Here is a 17,308-nt window from a genome sequence, read left to right as displayed (position 1 = left end):
ACAGTACCTACATAGGCACCTAATATTCTATCGATACTGATACTGCCGGCGCTCTTTAACTATTATAGTTTGTAAAGTGTGCAGTGAGCGCGCACACAGGAAACAGATGACTGAACATGGGCGCATAAAAAAAAAAAATCATTTTCGAGATATCTGTACAGCCAGCGTATGCATGTATATAGTCGACAAGCTGACACATTTATAGGTGTGGCTGATTTCATCGTAACATTTTTTTTATATTATTATGAATATTAAAAACATGAAAAAAATGAACGATCAACTAATATGTTGATAGAAAACTGCAAGACTAGGTACATGAAAATTAAATATACAAACATTATACTCTTGAAATTTACCGGGAGTATAAAAAATAAAATAAAATAATTATTATTAATAATTAATTATAATTAATAGCAGGTGGTGTCAATAAATTTAGCGTAATTCATCGTAAAATGTGTTTTAAGGTGCATAGTAGCCAGTAGTTATACACTACAAATGAATATTAGCTCATTGAAGATACAATTCAAATGATACCACATTAGGTTAGGAATCACACCTCTGCAGTACTCCACTGCGTTCCGTAAGCATATATATATACCTACGGGCTATACTATAATATATACTGATATTTCGCATTTTTGAAGGTGTCTTTTTATTAAATAAAATTATTTCAATGTTAATGATAAGTGATAACCCTGACAACTACTGATAATGTTATTACAATAAAGTGTTCTATGTAGTTAAATCACTAATTAGACGAGTTTAAAGTGACGGTAATATATTATGACGATTATTTTAACTAAAAAACTCCAATGATTACAAATTAACTCAGATTTTACACAATTAATGTAACTATTAAAACTTGTCTCAATATTAAAAAAAATCTTAAGTATAATTAATAGTTTCTGAAATGTGTGGTATATCTTACATATGAATATGTAACCCCATTATTGATATCGATCCAACGACACGACATCCCTAACTTAAAATGAATGTTCAAATGTATAAAATTGACAATTGTTGTGGAAAAAACACCTCAAAATTTCTATTCATGATACGTGTATTGGCACTTACCGAACTGACGGTGTTTATCGTTGGGTACACGTGCGAGCGGCTATAATATGCATATGATGCTTAATGATATATGATATATTATAATATTAACTATGCGTCTATGCATAATATAACGAAGCGGTTTACGCCATGGAAATATTTTAGTATTATTAATACTATTTATAGCTGCGAGGTGAAATGACCAATAACTTTGTGCGACTAGTCGTTAGATAATCATAATTCGTATATATTAGAACATTCTTCGGAGTACCACCGCGGGGAGAGATGACCAGCGTGTGTAACATTCAGTTACATCGCTGCTATAGCTACACACTACGACTAAATGCGTATAAAATATAATATGAAGTCGGTTATCGATTTATTATTTTTTCTATTAAAATCAAAAACGTTCAATACCGACCGAAGTCTTTCAGAGGGGAAAGGGAGAATGCTAAAATAGACTTGGTCGTATCTATATTATGCAAACGTTTTTATAACTGGTAAAACGTCAATACATGCACTTTTGTACTTACTGCATGACGTCGTGCCACGTTATATTTTTTCGTTCCACGCTATTGTTTTTTATCTGCATTCCAAACAAAAGATCCATTGATTTGGTAATCTTAAATAATTGACGTTTGTGTGGTATAGGTTTTTTTTTACAATTAGTCGAACTTGTTCGTGTTGGATATAATAATATATCGACAATCGTGGCGTTGAGACGAGACCAACTTCGGATAACCTGTGTAGTATATCCCTCATCTACATAGACTAAACTACAAGATATATTATATAATATGTCACGCGTTTAAGAATACCTATATTTTGTATTATTTACACGGTGAAGTCATACTATATAAGACAACAAACAATTTTGGATAAAGTACATATACACGAAACAATAATAATAATTTATAACTTAACTGCAGTAGTCTTTTCGCGTTTAGAGAGAACATAAATATTTCACTGTATATATAATATATATATAATCATAGTAGTATAGCCTATAGGATGGAAATAGGTATAGTATAAATACATTAATTTATTAAAATAATGGTTGTTTAATCTATACGTTTCAATTATTAAAATTTATCATTTACCTATTATCTAGGATTAACATATTTAAAAAAATAAAAAACAGGACTAATAAGATAATTTCCGATTCAATCGCGATTGCCGCTTGACATGAAGCTATATAATAATAACCCAAGTTTTTCGTTTTTCGACCATATCGCGGTTCTCATAATTATTATTTATACGGTAACATAATAACTTTGTTAATTAATTAATTTATTCAAAATTAAAAATAAAATATGTATATATTTCAAGATATATATTATATATGTACAAACGTACAGTACACATATTAATAAAAATTAATACAGAATACTCGTAATTGAAATCGACAAAAAAGGAAAACAGTTAGTACACAAAGCTAAAATAAAGGACAATCCTGTATAAAACAGGATGTTTGGACCTATGATAGGAAGACATACCTACACATATTTGTTTCGTTACAAGTGTAAATATATAAAGGTACTGCTGTATTCTGAAAAGTACACACGCAGCTTCGTTTACCGTTATAATAATAATATATTAATTATTATAACATATTTTAGAAGAGAAAAATCTACTCACTACTTATATAATATAATATATAAACAACGTTTAAAAGCTTGAGTATAAATTTATGCTTATCCTAATTTAACTTTGATGTACTTTACGAATTAAACATTAGAAATTATAATATAATGAAGGATTTTGATGAGCCACCGTGGTTACATTAAGTTTTTAATTAAACATAAAACGCATTATTATCACATATATACTGCATGCTGAAAGTACTTTACGAGAAATATACGTATTCTTAATTATAAACAAATAGGTACCGTCAAGTCCTTTGAAAAGTTCTTTCGAGTGACACCCGTCTATTCTATCCGACGCAGCTGTATAATATAATATAAAATGTTTTCATTTTATGTCATCAAACGCTGCTACATTCCCAAAGCAATAACATTAAATACTAAAACGATAAATTTTTAAATGAATAACTAGATTTTTTTACAATATTAATCTTAATAAAGTGTGTTTCGACGTTATATACTTTGGAAAATTGATTACGTTACTAATATTTTCGATTATATTTCAAATTTAAATTCAAAAATGGCGTTTTATTTTATGACATTAGGTTGTCAACAATTCTCGTTTTAATAAAAATATCTCGTTACATGGCTATAATAAAGGTATATTATATAGATTCAATCATAAATTATATTATGAAACCTATTGGATTTTTTTTGTTGGAAATTATATTTTAAATCGTAAAAGTTTTACATGATTTTCAAACACGTAATCTACTTTTATTAAACTATTTTTTTTTTTTTCATTAATTATTACAATTACAAAGTTCTAACTATATGCATCATCGCACTCTGGTCTCTGCAGCACATGTTTTTTTTCATATTCATATTGTCATTAATGGACTTGGTGTGCACTGCATGTAATTATTTGTACGAAGTCAATAAATTTTGTGTAAAAAAACTGGTTTTCCGGCATAAACAGTATTATTACTGTAGTATTTGCAAGTTTGGTACACAATAAGACGAATAATTATAACTGATTTAACTCTTTATCTCTCATAGATTTTTATTTTAGTAAACATACCTTGTAGAATTATTACATCACTATTATTATTAAAAAAAAATCAATACAAAATTAACCAAGCCCGATATTTTTATACATGTGGTACACCAAAAATTCAAAAACCAATTGTATTATTTGTATTTTTTACATTGTGTAAATGTATATAATTAACATGTCACAAATTATATTGTAAATTTGTGATATAAACCAATTAGATTTAACAAAAAATTACGAATTTGCGAATACATGTCACATGTGGCACACCGCGTTAATTAAATCAATCGTATTCACAAATTTAATATCAAAATGTATTTATATGTTATACAAATATGGTTATAATTGCTGAGTTATTAAAGTAATTTTGTGATGGTGGTTCATAAAATTATACGTGAGCATAATTTATTTGTACTACACGCTTTATTTTACTTATAAAATCGTATGATCTTTTTAAATTTTATTTGAATGATCGATTATGATAATATGAAAACTTGGTCATTAAGTTTTTGCTATACAATTTGATGAGTTTTCAATATTTTGTAATTTTGTGTGAACTATAAACATGATAAAATATGTTTTTTATCAAAACAAAAAGATTTAATTATTTTATTTGTCAGCGCTCAATACTGAAAAGTGGTGATGTATATAGAACAACTATGTGTAGCTCTATACAAAAATACAATATAAAAATGTCTTTAAAATAAAACAAAAGAGCAATAAAAATCTTTTAAATAAATCACTTACTTTAACATGTTGGAAACATTAAACAAAAATTAATATATTTTATTTACATAATATTTTATCGGAACAACATTGTAACGAAAAATCGAGTTTCAAAATAATTTTTTATTGAGATTTGAATAACATTGTTAAAAATAGTAAATATAGAAAGCAAAGAGGAAATTCAATAAAAACTCGATGTATTTACACTACATTATTTTACCGAAAAAAAAAACAAAACAATAGTGTTCACGTGAAATATCGTTTTTACGTAAATATTAGTGAATGAAACATTTTACCAGTTGCAAAATAAAATAAAAACAATTTAATCACAAAAAAATGTACCTACACTAAAAAGAAAAAACTGTATTTCCTTTAGTGTGTTTGATTTATAAAAAACAAAAATAAGAATATAAAAAAAGACTTAGATGCTTATCGCACTTATATGCAGTATTTATCTTATATAGCTGATGTGAATTAATCATTATAGATATCGCACTTGTGATTGTAAATATGTTTAGCAGTACGCATTTTAAGAATAAATAAACATTAAGAGATTGCGAAGCTAAAATTTATCAGTAAAGCGCTGGCTCGGTGTTTCACTAAAAAGAATAGTCTCCGCAAACTATAAATTAACGTCGTTTAATATTGTTCTTTGCAACTCGTATTTTTCGTCGGAAACAATCCGAAAGAGAATTTTTGAAACTATGGTCCATAAGTCGTGTTGTCACAATTTCCTTCTTTTTTTCTTTTTTTTTTTAACAATTGCAGCCTTCAACATTATACTTTGCAAACACTCGCGCTGTGTACAACGTACCGTAATTGATTTATACGAAAGTCTTGCGAGCCAAAAATACTGAATTTATAAAAGTGTTTTTTCATTAACGATCATACATTTCTATTTAATAGTTTACAGTAACAACTGAGGAGAATTCGTTATGAACGGTCCAATAATCAGTTGTATTGTTGTATAATATTTGTATTGAATCCTAATAAATTCCGATAAAGTGCAGTTTCGGTACTTCTCAATCGTCCGGAAGCACTCGTGAAGGTGACTATTCGCACTTCATTATATTAACGTATGAATTACGATTTCCGCCAAAAATATAATTTTTTGAATTTATGGTAATTTTTTTGTATATTGAAACTCGCTATTGATATACTAAATGGTAAATGCGTAATGGCTTAACATATTAAATATGGCTTGAGCAGGATTGGTTTTAATTTCTGGTGTATACAATATATATGGTACTTATATATATTATGATATATTTCCGATGATCTGATATATTTCTTAAAAACCACAAGATTTACCCAAATACAGCGTCAATTTTTTTTTTTTGTAATTACTATATTGAACTTTCGCAGTTATTACAACTATCAGGTTATCACGAGGTAGTGTGTAGTTGTCTCGATTCCACGATGTACAAAACTGCATGTGAGGCTTTAAACTCGCAGTACGCATACGACCGTGATTTATAAGTTCTGACAACGCGATCATCGTAGTATACTTTGTATATCGCGTAATGGATAACCGTGCGATATTTTCTGTCACTCAGACACTCAGCCGTAAGAAAATTTCAGTGTTCTCCGCGCACCGTTTGGTTATTACTTATTTATATCATAAATCAAACCATTACTGCGTCACCGATCGCGGACAGTGAGTGCTAATAAGTCATATAATATAATAGCTATGTTCAATCATGGATGAAAATTCCAGGAAAACGATTCTTGTACGAATATTTGCAAGCCCCGCGCCATCATCGACGTTGTCACAATGTGCCGTCCGATAAAACGTATCAACCGCCTGTTTTCGAATGTGATTACAGTGGGCAAATCGCACACAATTTCATCTTTCACCAATATTATTCACAAGTAATCGTTATTTAAAACTAACTGTAGGTACGTTTAATTTGTGTATGTGTACAAATATATACATATACAAGACGTTTACAATCAAATAAGAACCATATAAACTATCATTGTGAATTATGATCTTTGTTTTTTCTATATGTATACTAGATTTGAAATAGTATAAGATTATAACATACCTACTTTTAGTGGGTAACTGTATGTTATTGAGTAGAGTGTGAAACACAAAATTGTTGCAATACAGTCGTCATAAAAACGAAGAGTTTATTTATTTATCATTCTATGCCTTACACGGTTGATGTAAAAAATTCGACTTTGTACAAACGTGGTAACTATGTAAATCGCAATCAAAAACTAAAAGCGACATATACCTTTAAACTAATAACGATAAACAAATATTGTTTACTCCTGCAATAGGTTTGGAATTAGACTTTGCTTTGCAAATTATAAAAATATATACTCATAGCTGGACTAAATAATTAAATGAATAATGCAATATTGTATTTTGTATTATATCAAATTTTTTGTGATAGAGTTCTCATATTATATAATAATAATTAATATAATATTTTAACAGACGACCTGAAAAATGCATACTTGAATAGTTGAATGTACTTAAATTAGAGAAGACAAGTGTTAAATTGTTGTAATAAGCGAAAAAATATGAACCTCTGTACTTATTACTTAGTTAATGAATATGCGTCAAATTGGTTTAAGCAACCATTGTGTATACGTATATAGGGCCTACAGATATTAAAAATTTTAAAAAACAAATATGAATAACTTATATTCACATAAATATATTTATAAAAAAGTACTATTTTACCACCAACAATTCTTCTCGCCCCCCCTTCAATAGCAGCCTCATCGGTAGTGTACTAGTGGTATAGTAACTTTAACGAAAAATAAGAAGAGACTGTCGGAAGTGCGCTGCTGACCAAATACTCACTCGTCCTACACCGATCGTATGTGTGTCTGTGCGTCCCGAATGAATCGGCGAACTTGAAAACCGGAAAACCGGAAAACCGGAAGAAGACTCCGAAGACCGAGCGAAAGGGTATTCGTTTCTGTTGGCACATGCTTACCGTGGCATATAATATTATTCGGATATGCACAACGACGACCAGAGAGCGCACTTAAAGCGAATCTTGCAGTGGTGGAGGCTCCGCGGGGCACTCCCACTAAACCCCGAGCGCCGCTTATGTGTACGTGTACCGCCGCCGCCACCTGCATAGCGGCCGCCACCACTTCATCTGACAACCTGCGACGGCAGCGGCGGCGGCGGCGTCGTCGTCGGTCACTGAACTATCAACAGCACTCGCACGCACGCACACGCTTACACGGCGGCCGGAACGTAGTTGTATTATAGTGTATTTTTGTTGTAGTAGTATTAGTAGTAGTATCTCTGTATCTAGTATAGTATTAGTATTAGTATTAGTAGTAGTAGTTGTAGTAGTAGTAGTAGTAGTTGTTGTTGTAGTAGTAGTAGTAGTAGTAGTAGTAGTAGTAGTAGTAGTAGTGTAGTAGTAGTAGTAGTCGTCGTCGTCGTCGTAGTAGCTTACCTGCCGCGGTCGTCGTCGTCGTCTTCTGCGCGCGTACCATCGCCGGCCGGCCGACGTGTCCGTGTGAGACATCAGTGCTCCAGTGCAGTCATCGCGGGTACGCGCACGTGCACAGAACGCATACATAATAAATATATGTATAATATATAATATATAAATATATTATCATTATTAACGATAGTAATATATATAAACATAATATATTTATAAAGAGTCGATTCGGGCGCGCGTTTAATCGGTCTACATTTTCTATACCTGTAAGTACGCGCGATTTTAAAAAATAGTATTTTCTTATCGCCGGGGAGTTAGACTGATTAGTTTTGAAATTCGCGCGTGAACTACTGTTGTGCTTTCCATCTGAAAATGCGTCTCGCCAATTCGCGCCCCGAAAATCCCACCGCGGTATAACGGTGGCGGCAGCGATGCACCACCACCTGCCGGAGCAGCATCACCACCGACATGTCCCACCGTCGCAGTGCCGTCACTTGACGACTGCCGACCCTCGTCGGGCATCGGTCGCACTCGAACCGCCACCGTCGCCGCCGCCGCCGTCGTCGTCGCCGCGGACATCCATCCGAGTCGTCTGTTTTCGCGAACGCGCTACGACATAATATCACATCGTGCAGCATACGACAACACCCGTGTAACATAAGACACATACAATCGTCGCAACATGGACGTGTTCAAGCTCGACCAGTCGTTAGCGGCGGGGTTGGGCGGCGCGCCGTCTGCCGACAAGCTGACGGCCGACGTGTCGTTCGGCGCCGGCACCACGGACGAGTTCAACCTGAGCTTTTTCGACGACACGACCACGGACACGGCCGGCTCCGAGAGCCACGACCCGCCGGCCCAGGGATTCGGTGACGAGTCCTGCACCGCCGCGGCCATGGACACGACCGCGTCCACGCCTGCGGCCGCTTTCCGCGACGTCCGTGTCCAGTCTCCGTGCACCAGTTCCACGTACCGGCAGCCAACCGCGTACGCTGGCCACGCGGCCAACTCTCAACCACCTCCCCCGCCGCTGACGATCGCCGTCACCAACTCGACGCCGTCCTCGTCCACCACCGCACCAGGTCAGTGTTCCATCCGAACGCGCGATTCGCGCCGATTTTTCCAACCGATTCGCATAACACCGCGCGTTACATCATATCTGCTATATTATCATTCGCTCCGATACGACAGTTAGCATAGTTAGCACGAGTAAAATGAACACAAACGATTATTTTACACAACTCTCTGGTGACAGATGAATGCGATAACTTATAGGTATAGGTTACCAGGTATATAGCTAGGTATATAGTTTTTCTGTACATGACTAATTTTACTGTATTACACTGTACTTATGGATGGCCTTTTAGTCGAATGCCCACTATTTAGATTCTTCCTAATAGTGAAGATTATCGTAGTATTATATACCCGTCGGCAGTATAAGTATTTTGATTAGTAAATTTGTATACGAAATTATCTCCGTTTACAACTCGTGTGTATGCGGAACAGCACGAGGTCTATACACTTAAACGTAAACGTGAATTTATAGATTGCCAAGTCCTCGGCAAGTTGAATAACCTATAGCCACTAGAGGCAAAACATCTAGTGAATAAATGTTGAGTAAATAAACAAGTATTTTAGTTATCAAGGTAATGGTTTCATTGTTAGTATCTACTTTTGTCGTGCCATTCATAAACATTATATTCGTAGTATTTATAATCGTTTGACAAAAAATAACATTTTATATTTATTACACGCATTACATTCACGAACGTCTGTGAAAAAAATGCACAGGTCAAGTTAAAATAAATTCAAATGTTTTTCACTATAAAAAATTTTACTAAATGGCTTTGAAGCCAACTATAGAGCTACAAACTTTTGGGAAAATTGTTGGGTACACTTTTTTAAATTTAGGATCTGCTTATCTATCAATGGACCCGGATGTTTCAGTTTTTGTAGTGTCCTCGGGGCCCGGGTTCTCACGCCCCTCTCTCTGCGTTTAATTTCGACCCTGCAGTATATTATATATACCTATGTACGGACTACGTGTGCTTACTTCCGATGACCCTGTGCGATACGTTTTGAAATATATAGGTATAATAAATAATAATAATGTGTTTAAAATATATCGTTTATACGATTTACGATGAACTATTATTTAGGCATAATAGATCACTCGGTATTTATATTATATTATTATGTAATTTATGTAACTTTCATGTACAGTGAAAGTATACGAAAATAATCAATCTTTTACTACTAGTATCGTAGCCCGTAGGAAGTGATTTTATTTTAATATTATTGGTGTATATATTATAATATAATATATAATATGCATGTGTATGTGTCTATATGTATAACATAATATTTCTCGTTTAGTCGCATTACGTTAAAATGCTTCGATCGGGATAGATTATATTTATATTGTTTAGATGAAACCGGTACCTACGCTTCTGATTTGCATCTGACACGCGCTTTATGTTCATTGGATGCGAACAGTTTGGTTTATTATATTCAAATCATAATTATTGTATATGATGGCATACCTACGCAGGCTATACGTCTATACGTCTATAATAGTTATTTACGAATAAAAGTAGTATTTACGCGTCTTTTGACATCAATGCTATATTTAGATTTTTTTTGTCTATAAATTATAGTTTATTGTTTATAGGTATACTATAATCATATGTTGCATTAAATTTCGATTTCTGGGTTCAATGACTATATGATGCAAGTATCCGTTATTTATTAGTTTATTACAAATGGACAGTAATTAATACATACCATTATTAACTATAATAATACAGGTTTTTTTACCTATATACTCTCAATGCATACGAAATAACGATTTATATATATAAAAATTAAAACGAAAAACATCCTCCCTCCCACCACAGGTATATTCGACGGGCTTATATATTTTACATGAACACCGAAGTTTGAGGAGTAAATGTTCAAGCCGATTTGTTCATCAGACCTTGTTAAGGAAACGTCTGTCGAAACTTTCATCAAGCACTTTCCGGAATTCATCGTAATTAGTTCGTATATATAGTTATATACAAAGAGGATTAAAAGTTTTCACTAAAAATACTCTACAAGAAGTTGCACGAAACGTCGTTGGAACTTTTGTAAGACTTCATCGACCGCATAAAATGCAACGTACGCTATTATAATGAAAATCGATTTTTTCCCACCCTAAAAACAATCTTTCAGTTGGAAATCGTCGTCGGTGATAAAAGAAAAAATGATTTATTGCGATCAAAATCTGTCGCGAAAAATAAGTACAAAAATTCAAGGTCACGTAAAATAACAGGTATACCATAATATATGTGTATATGTATATAAGTATACAACGTATAGGAAAATCGGATATTACATATTATTTATAAATATATATATATATATAGATATTAATACCGGTCGTGTATGATTATCTCGTGCCTGCGCGTGTATCGATTATGCGGTTATTTTTTCCTTGCACATTCAGTCATCCTCTATACCTATTATATTCTGTTGATCGATCATCGGCTTGCGATTGGTCAACGTTGTTGATGTTGAAGATCATTCACTTTGCTCGTGTACCGTTACCATGACTAACACATATGAATACGCGTACATTCACACACATACACACACATAATAACACATATATATTTTTTAGTTATGCGCCAAGAGAGCACTACCCGCACCTATGCCATTGGTTACCAAAACCGTTCACTGTTGGTCTTGAGCCAAACAATTTTAAACTTGCGTAATTTAATAACATACCTACCTACCTGTTTTTTTATTTATTATTTTTTTTTATCCTAGCCTTCCGGGTAAATTTCTTTCAGACGTAATCGAATATAGGAATATATACATATATATACGTACTAAATTTTTTTTCAATTATAATATATGCATAATATATATATCTATTATATTGTGTTTTTATTATATGCATAAATATACCGATTTAAATGTTAGGATACCGTCATGAACATTTCGCTAAATAAATATTGCATATAAAATCGTACATATCGTATGTACCTATACTATAATATAATTTTAGGTATATATGTAGTATATACAGGTATATAGTATACCACGGTATTGCAATGCCTATACATAACGGTTTGAAATTCATCCGAATTCAATTCGTCTTATAATATTGTTGCATTGGTACTATATATTAATACGGAAATAATATAATAATTTGCCATTCGAAACATGTGCATGCCTATTGCCTAAAACTCTGTGTCTACCTACGTGACAGCTGTATTAATTCCTAAATATTTAAATATATAATATATATGTGTGTATTATAAATGCTGTATTATTAAATTTGGGGTAATAGAAAAATAATTTAAATAAAAATCGCAATTTTTTATACTAAATGATAGGTAAACACGTAATATCTTAAAAATAATTTCGATTATTGCTCGATTTTTGTTTTTGGTTAATCTTTTAACGGTGCCGTCGCAGTGTGGACAAAAACAATGTAATTGTTGAATATATTATTATTATTTCTAGTCATGATATTTTGGGATTGAAAAAAAAAAGAAAATCATACCTATCTCACTGGAGTAGTTTTGTATAATATACACATGGCATTTATTAATGTAGGTTCGTATATTGTATATTTGTTTGGCGTATATGATTTGTTTATTATACTTATTATGATGTTCAATATATTTATTATTGTACCTACTACACACGGAAAATATTATATCAAACGGGAACAATAATAATAATAGTAATAATATACCATCGGCGCAAGTCCGAACAAAAGTATTTAATTTTTCAACAGAACCAAATATGTTGTAACTATACCTATACATCTCTACCGTGCGCGGTGCGCCGGCTCGCCGCTTACAAATCAATATCAAATATATAATAACGCTATATCCATGATGCTAATAATATCATATTATTATATATACACTATAGCACTGCAGCAGTGATAATAATACTGTAAATACGCACTCCTTGAACTTATGTAATATTATGTTTTTTACAATTTTATATTAGATTAACGATTGTAGGTATGCAATAGGTAATATAAAATTGATATTGATCGTTTCTAACAACATTTTTTCGTGGATTACCTGTGACACTATAATACATTATAATATATAAGAAGAATTCACAAAAACATATTTATCTCCATTATATCCTTTTATAATGAAGTTATTCAAATTTTGATTTTTGGAGATTTTAAATAAGAACTAATACTTAAAGATCATATTTTCATATATTTGAATCTCATGTTTCATTTATGGAGTGTTTCCCACAGTTTGATATACATATGTTTTCAAAACAAAACCACAATTTGTACTTTAAATAGTGTAAACTGTATTTTACTTTATATAATTAATAAAAATATTCTAAATAAAAAATTTAAACGAGAATTTTTTGAATAAACTATATTATGTTTCCATTTTAATATTAATAATTTTATATTTATAATTGATAATAAATTTAGTACTTGTTATTCCCAGATAATTTTTATAAATTAAAAAAAAAATTGATAAATTTACATTAATTACATTAATTATTTTAAATTATCAAAGTCTTCATGCTTTGTAAGCTTATCATCATTAATAACTAAAAAATAATAACTTATAGATGCTGCTCATTTAAATTGCAAATTATATACATCAAAATTTTTTTTTAAATTACCTATCTGTTTAAACTATTTACAATAAAAATAAAGCTTTTTGTTTTAATAAAAACTTTGTATTATCACATAGTTCTCTTTAAATAGTATAAAAATTAATAAGTTAATGATTATGTATAGATAGAATGCATACTCATTTAGCAAGGTCCTATTCTAACAAAGACTTGGAGGTTTTGTGCTCTTTAATTTTATTTCGGAATAAGGAGATCAATAAAAAAGTTCAAAAAGTTTCATATAACACCTTTATTGGTAACATACAATATTTTCAACATACATTTCAAAATAGTTACTTATTTTTCAATTTTGTCTATTTTTTTTTTTTTTGTCAAGAAAACCAATAAAAAACAGTATAAATAATATATTTTTTAAAAAGTATCTGGGTTTTTTTCGTCATAACATAATAATAATATATATCGAACTCTTGGTCAAAACATTTTTTATTATACAATGATTGACAAATAGTTTACATTAATTTTTTTTTTTTGTCAATATAATATTATATAATATATAAACAAATTCTACCGAATATTACCACTTATCACATTGGTACAGATAATTTCGATACAATGAACCAATCGGTATTTATAATATTTTTACGCCAACATACATCATGCATAATCAAATTTATATGATTCGGTTTATGTTTTACAAAAATTATTTCAATAAATACCTAGTTAATTGTATTAAAAAGTGATCACATTAATGCCTGTGTTGACTATAGTCTTATTGTATGTACAATATATGTTTGAAAAATATACTTTTCTGTTTAAAGATTTTAAAATATAAATATTTAATTTCAGTTATTACGTAATGTTCGTTTACCTGTATAGGTACAATATTCTAATTACAGTCAAGTAATAATATGTATAATATTCCTGATTATGAACAAGTTGTATAAGGTTTTAAATATTTTATGCTTCGAAAGTTAGAGCAAAGTAAAACAATTATAATTAACCATAGTTTTGCAAGTAGTAGAATTCGCTGAAACAACTGAAGAAAAGCGTAATTTGGGTAATTTCGGCAGTGTTAATTTATCAAGTATTAGCTTTGCGGGCAAGACAGCGAATAACTATTAGGGATCTATACAAAGAACTAGTATTATTCGACCATTTATTATGTTTTAACAATGAACGTTCATTAATTCAAAAAGTTTTTTTCAACATTTTTACTTTGGAAAATTTAAGATACTTTCATTCTTACATTTTATATTACTTTTATTTCGTCTAATATTATGCCAGAAGGTTTTGAAAGTTCAAAACCTTAACAAATTTTGATAATAGCAATATAACATAAAAAGCACAAATTTTTTTTTAAGAACACCAATGTGTATATCTTATTGAAGTTAAGTTTTTATTTACGGGAGTTTAAATTTGAAATTTGAAATAAAATTGTAACACATACATTCAACGCTCGTCTTAACTTTATTGTTTTTAAATCATGATAATATTATAAATAATCTTTTAAACCAGCATTTTAAACATCATTAAATTTAGAAAAGTATTCAAATGATGAAATTTATAATGTATGTAATTTTTAAACATTTTAATGGTTTTACCTGCAATATTTTTTTTAAATAATGATTAATGACTATACATAATCATCCTATATTTTATACATGTATATAATATTTTTAACACATCAAGTAAATAAAATATGGTATATATAATATATCTGACCAGTGAACACATAACACAATTTTAATCAATACAAGTATAATTATATGATCAGAATACTATTACAACTGTCATACCTATCTTCGCTTAATAGATATGCTACCACTTATCTCAATTTTTGTAGCTTTACAAGACATCTAAAACTCTGCGCGGTTGATAATGTACTTATCTTATAAAGTTATAAGTAACATATAGTTTTTATAAACTGTGAGATATTTTTATATATTTAATATATTTTAATATAGTCATTTTTATATCTGATTGTGCGCACATATAATAATTTAATATAGTTGTTGGAAGTTATGAATCGTGATATATAGTGTGGTGCTACAACATAATAAAATGAAAGTTTGTTACAATCATCGCTACTGTTATGCAAATGTAAGGCACTTTATTATATGCTACTTTTTTTAGTCGAAAAAATAATATCTACAGACTACAGAGACCATGTACTTTGAAAACTAAAAAAGGAAATTTTTAAGTAAATCTGTTAAATCTACCAGTTTCCACAAAAAAAAATTTGCTAATATATAGTCATATGACAGTAGTGTCATTTCAGTATTTCGTTAGGATGTGTATACTAATTTTTTTAAATTTAAAATTATATTATTATTTTTTCTTAATTTATGATAAAATAGTTGTATTTAATGAATAACGAAAGTAGTATTTAAATTGGCGACATTTGCGTTACTTTTTTGGAAAATCGTAGTGTAACTATTATTACTACAAACCAAAATAAAATAATAATACGCTACTATTCTATTGCATTATTTAATACATATTTCTTATGTTATTGGAGGTTATATATTTACAATTGACGAGTCGATAATATATATTGTCCTTTGCATAATGTGGTAACACCTATAGGTAGGCCTTGCATTTATATTATATTAAATAATATTTTTAAAACCCTATACAATTTTTAATCTTTTCATTTTTTCTATACGTGTCATTATATAAACTTCAAATGAAAATTAAAATCATACTTTTTTCAAAATACAATGGCCTGTAAACCCGATATTACTATTTAAAAATTACTATAATAGTTAAACAAAATGCAAAATTGATCAAAACGTATAGTTATTAGAAGCCTGTAAAAGCCACTGTCGATAACTTATACAATTTATTTTAAAAAAACACGGATTTGTTTATAAAGACATTACTTTGCATGGATTCGAAACATAAACACGATAAAAAAAACTCTATCAATATTGAACTTGTCTGTGTACAGTATATAATATAATATCAAATATGTCAGGGCTAACAGTTATATAGATAGTACACACGCGACAAAAATAATAAAGCTCATATTTTGTACACGGAACAATATTATAATATTTGTATTATGTCCAATATTTTACTGGTAGTAAAATTCTAAAATCTTCACTTACCTATATACAGTTACACTACACACCATTTAAAATATAATTGAACATAATAATAAATTAAAACAAATTTTTAATATAATATTATAATGTGTGAACAATATAGCTATTGAATTTAAAAAAATTGTATTATCATTGTATTTAAGCGTATAAGTATAAGTCACAATTTACAATATTATAAACAATGTATAAATAACACTCGTATCATTTCCAGTTCACAGAACGATTATTTGGTAATGGGACTTGTTTACAAATGAGGTAAATATTACCTAAAAAGGCAATGTTATTAAGACAATTTTATAAGAATGTTAGCACTTGGTGTCGCTAACTCCTGTTTGGGGTTTTATCGAAATCGGATATCTCTACACATTTTATATGGTGTAGTCAAAATCTCGTATTTTTAACGGATCACAGTAGAACAAAATACGTAGCTATAAAAACCTACCACAAAGTAATTATGTTCGTATGTATGTTGTATTATACAATTAGTCAAATAAATAATTATCAACGATTTGAATTTTTAAAATTGCGGGTTACCTATATTATATAAGCACGTAAATATTAAAAAAAAAAGCCATAATACTCGGTAGCTTTGGCGTTGAACTCGAAAATTAATGACATTTAAACTGTTAATAAAATCGCGGTTATATATTATTCATTAGAAAACGGCATAACTTATTGCGATACATTATGAGTTCAGTTGATAAATCGCCACGTTCTCTGTCTCGTTTAAATTCCAATCATTAAGACAGC

At 30.2% G+C, this 17,308-nt stretch overlaps 1 protein-coding gene across 2 annotated transcripts in view; it reads left to right on the top strand.

Moving 5' to 3' along the window:
• LOC132919917 (ecdysone-induced protein 78C) overlaps positions 1-17,308 on the top strand; it is a 63,854-nt gene that overhangs the window by 14,065 nt on the left and 32,481 nt on the right. The window contains exon 1 of one of the 2 annotated variants that reach the window (XM_060981850.1): positions 7,851-8,920. The exons of the other annotated variant lie outside the window; for it this stretch is intronic. Coding sequence (XP_060837833.1) covers positions 8,521-8,920 — 400 coding nt within the window. The 5' untranslated portion in view covers positions 7,851-8,520. Of the gene's footprint in view, positions 1-7,850; positions 8,921-17,308 lie in introns of those variants that run through there. 2 annotated transcript variants of the gene reach the window in all.

Source organism: Rhopalosiphum padi, chromosome 2 (genome assembly GCF_020882245.1).
Source record: "Rhopalosiphum padi isolate XX-2018 chromosome 2, ASM2088224v1, whole genome shotgun sequence".
In the NCBI taxonomy this organism is placed as follows: domain Eukaryota; kingdom Metazoa; phylum Arthropoda; class Insecta; order Hemiptera; family Aphididae; genus Rhopalosiphum; species Rhopalosiphum padi.
Note: the sequence above shows the minus strand (reverse complement) of the source record. Positions and strands in the feature narration are given on the sequence as shown.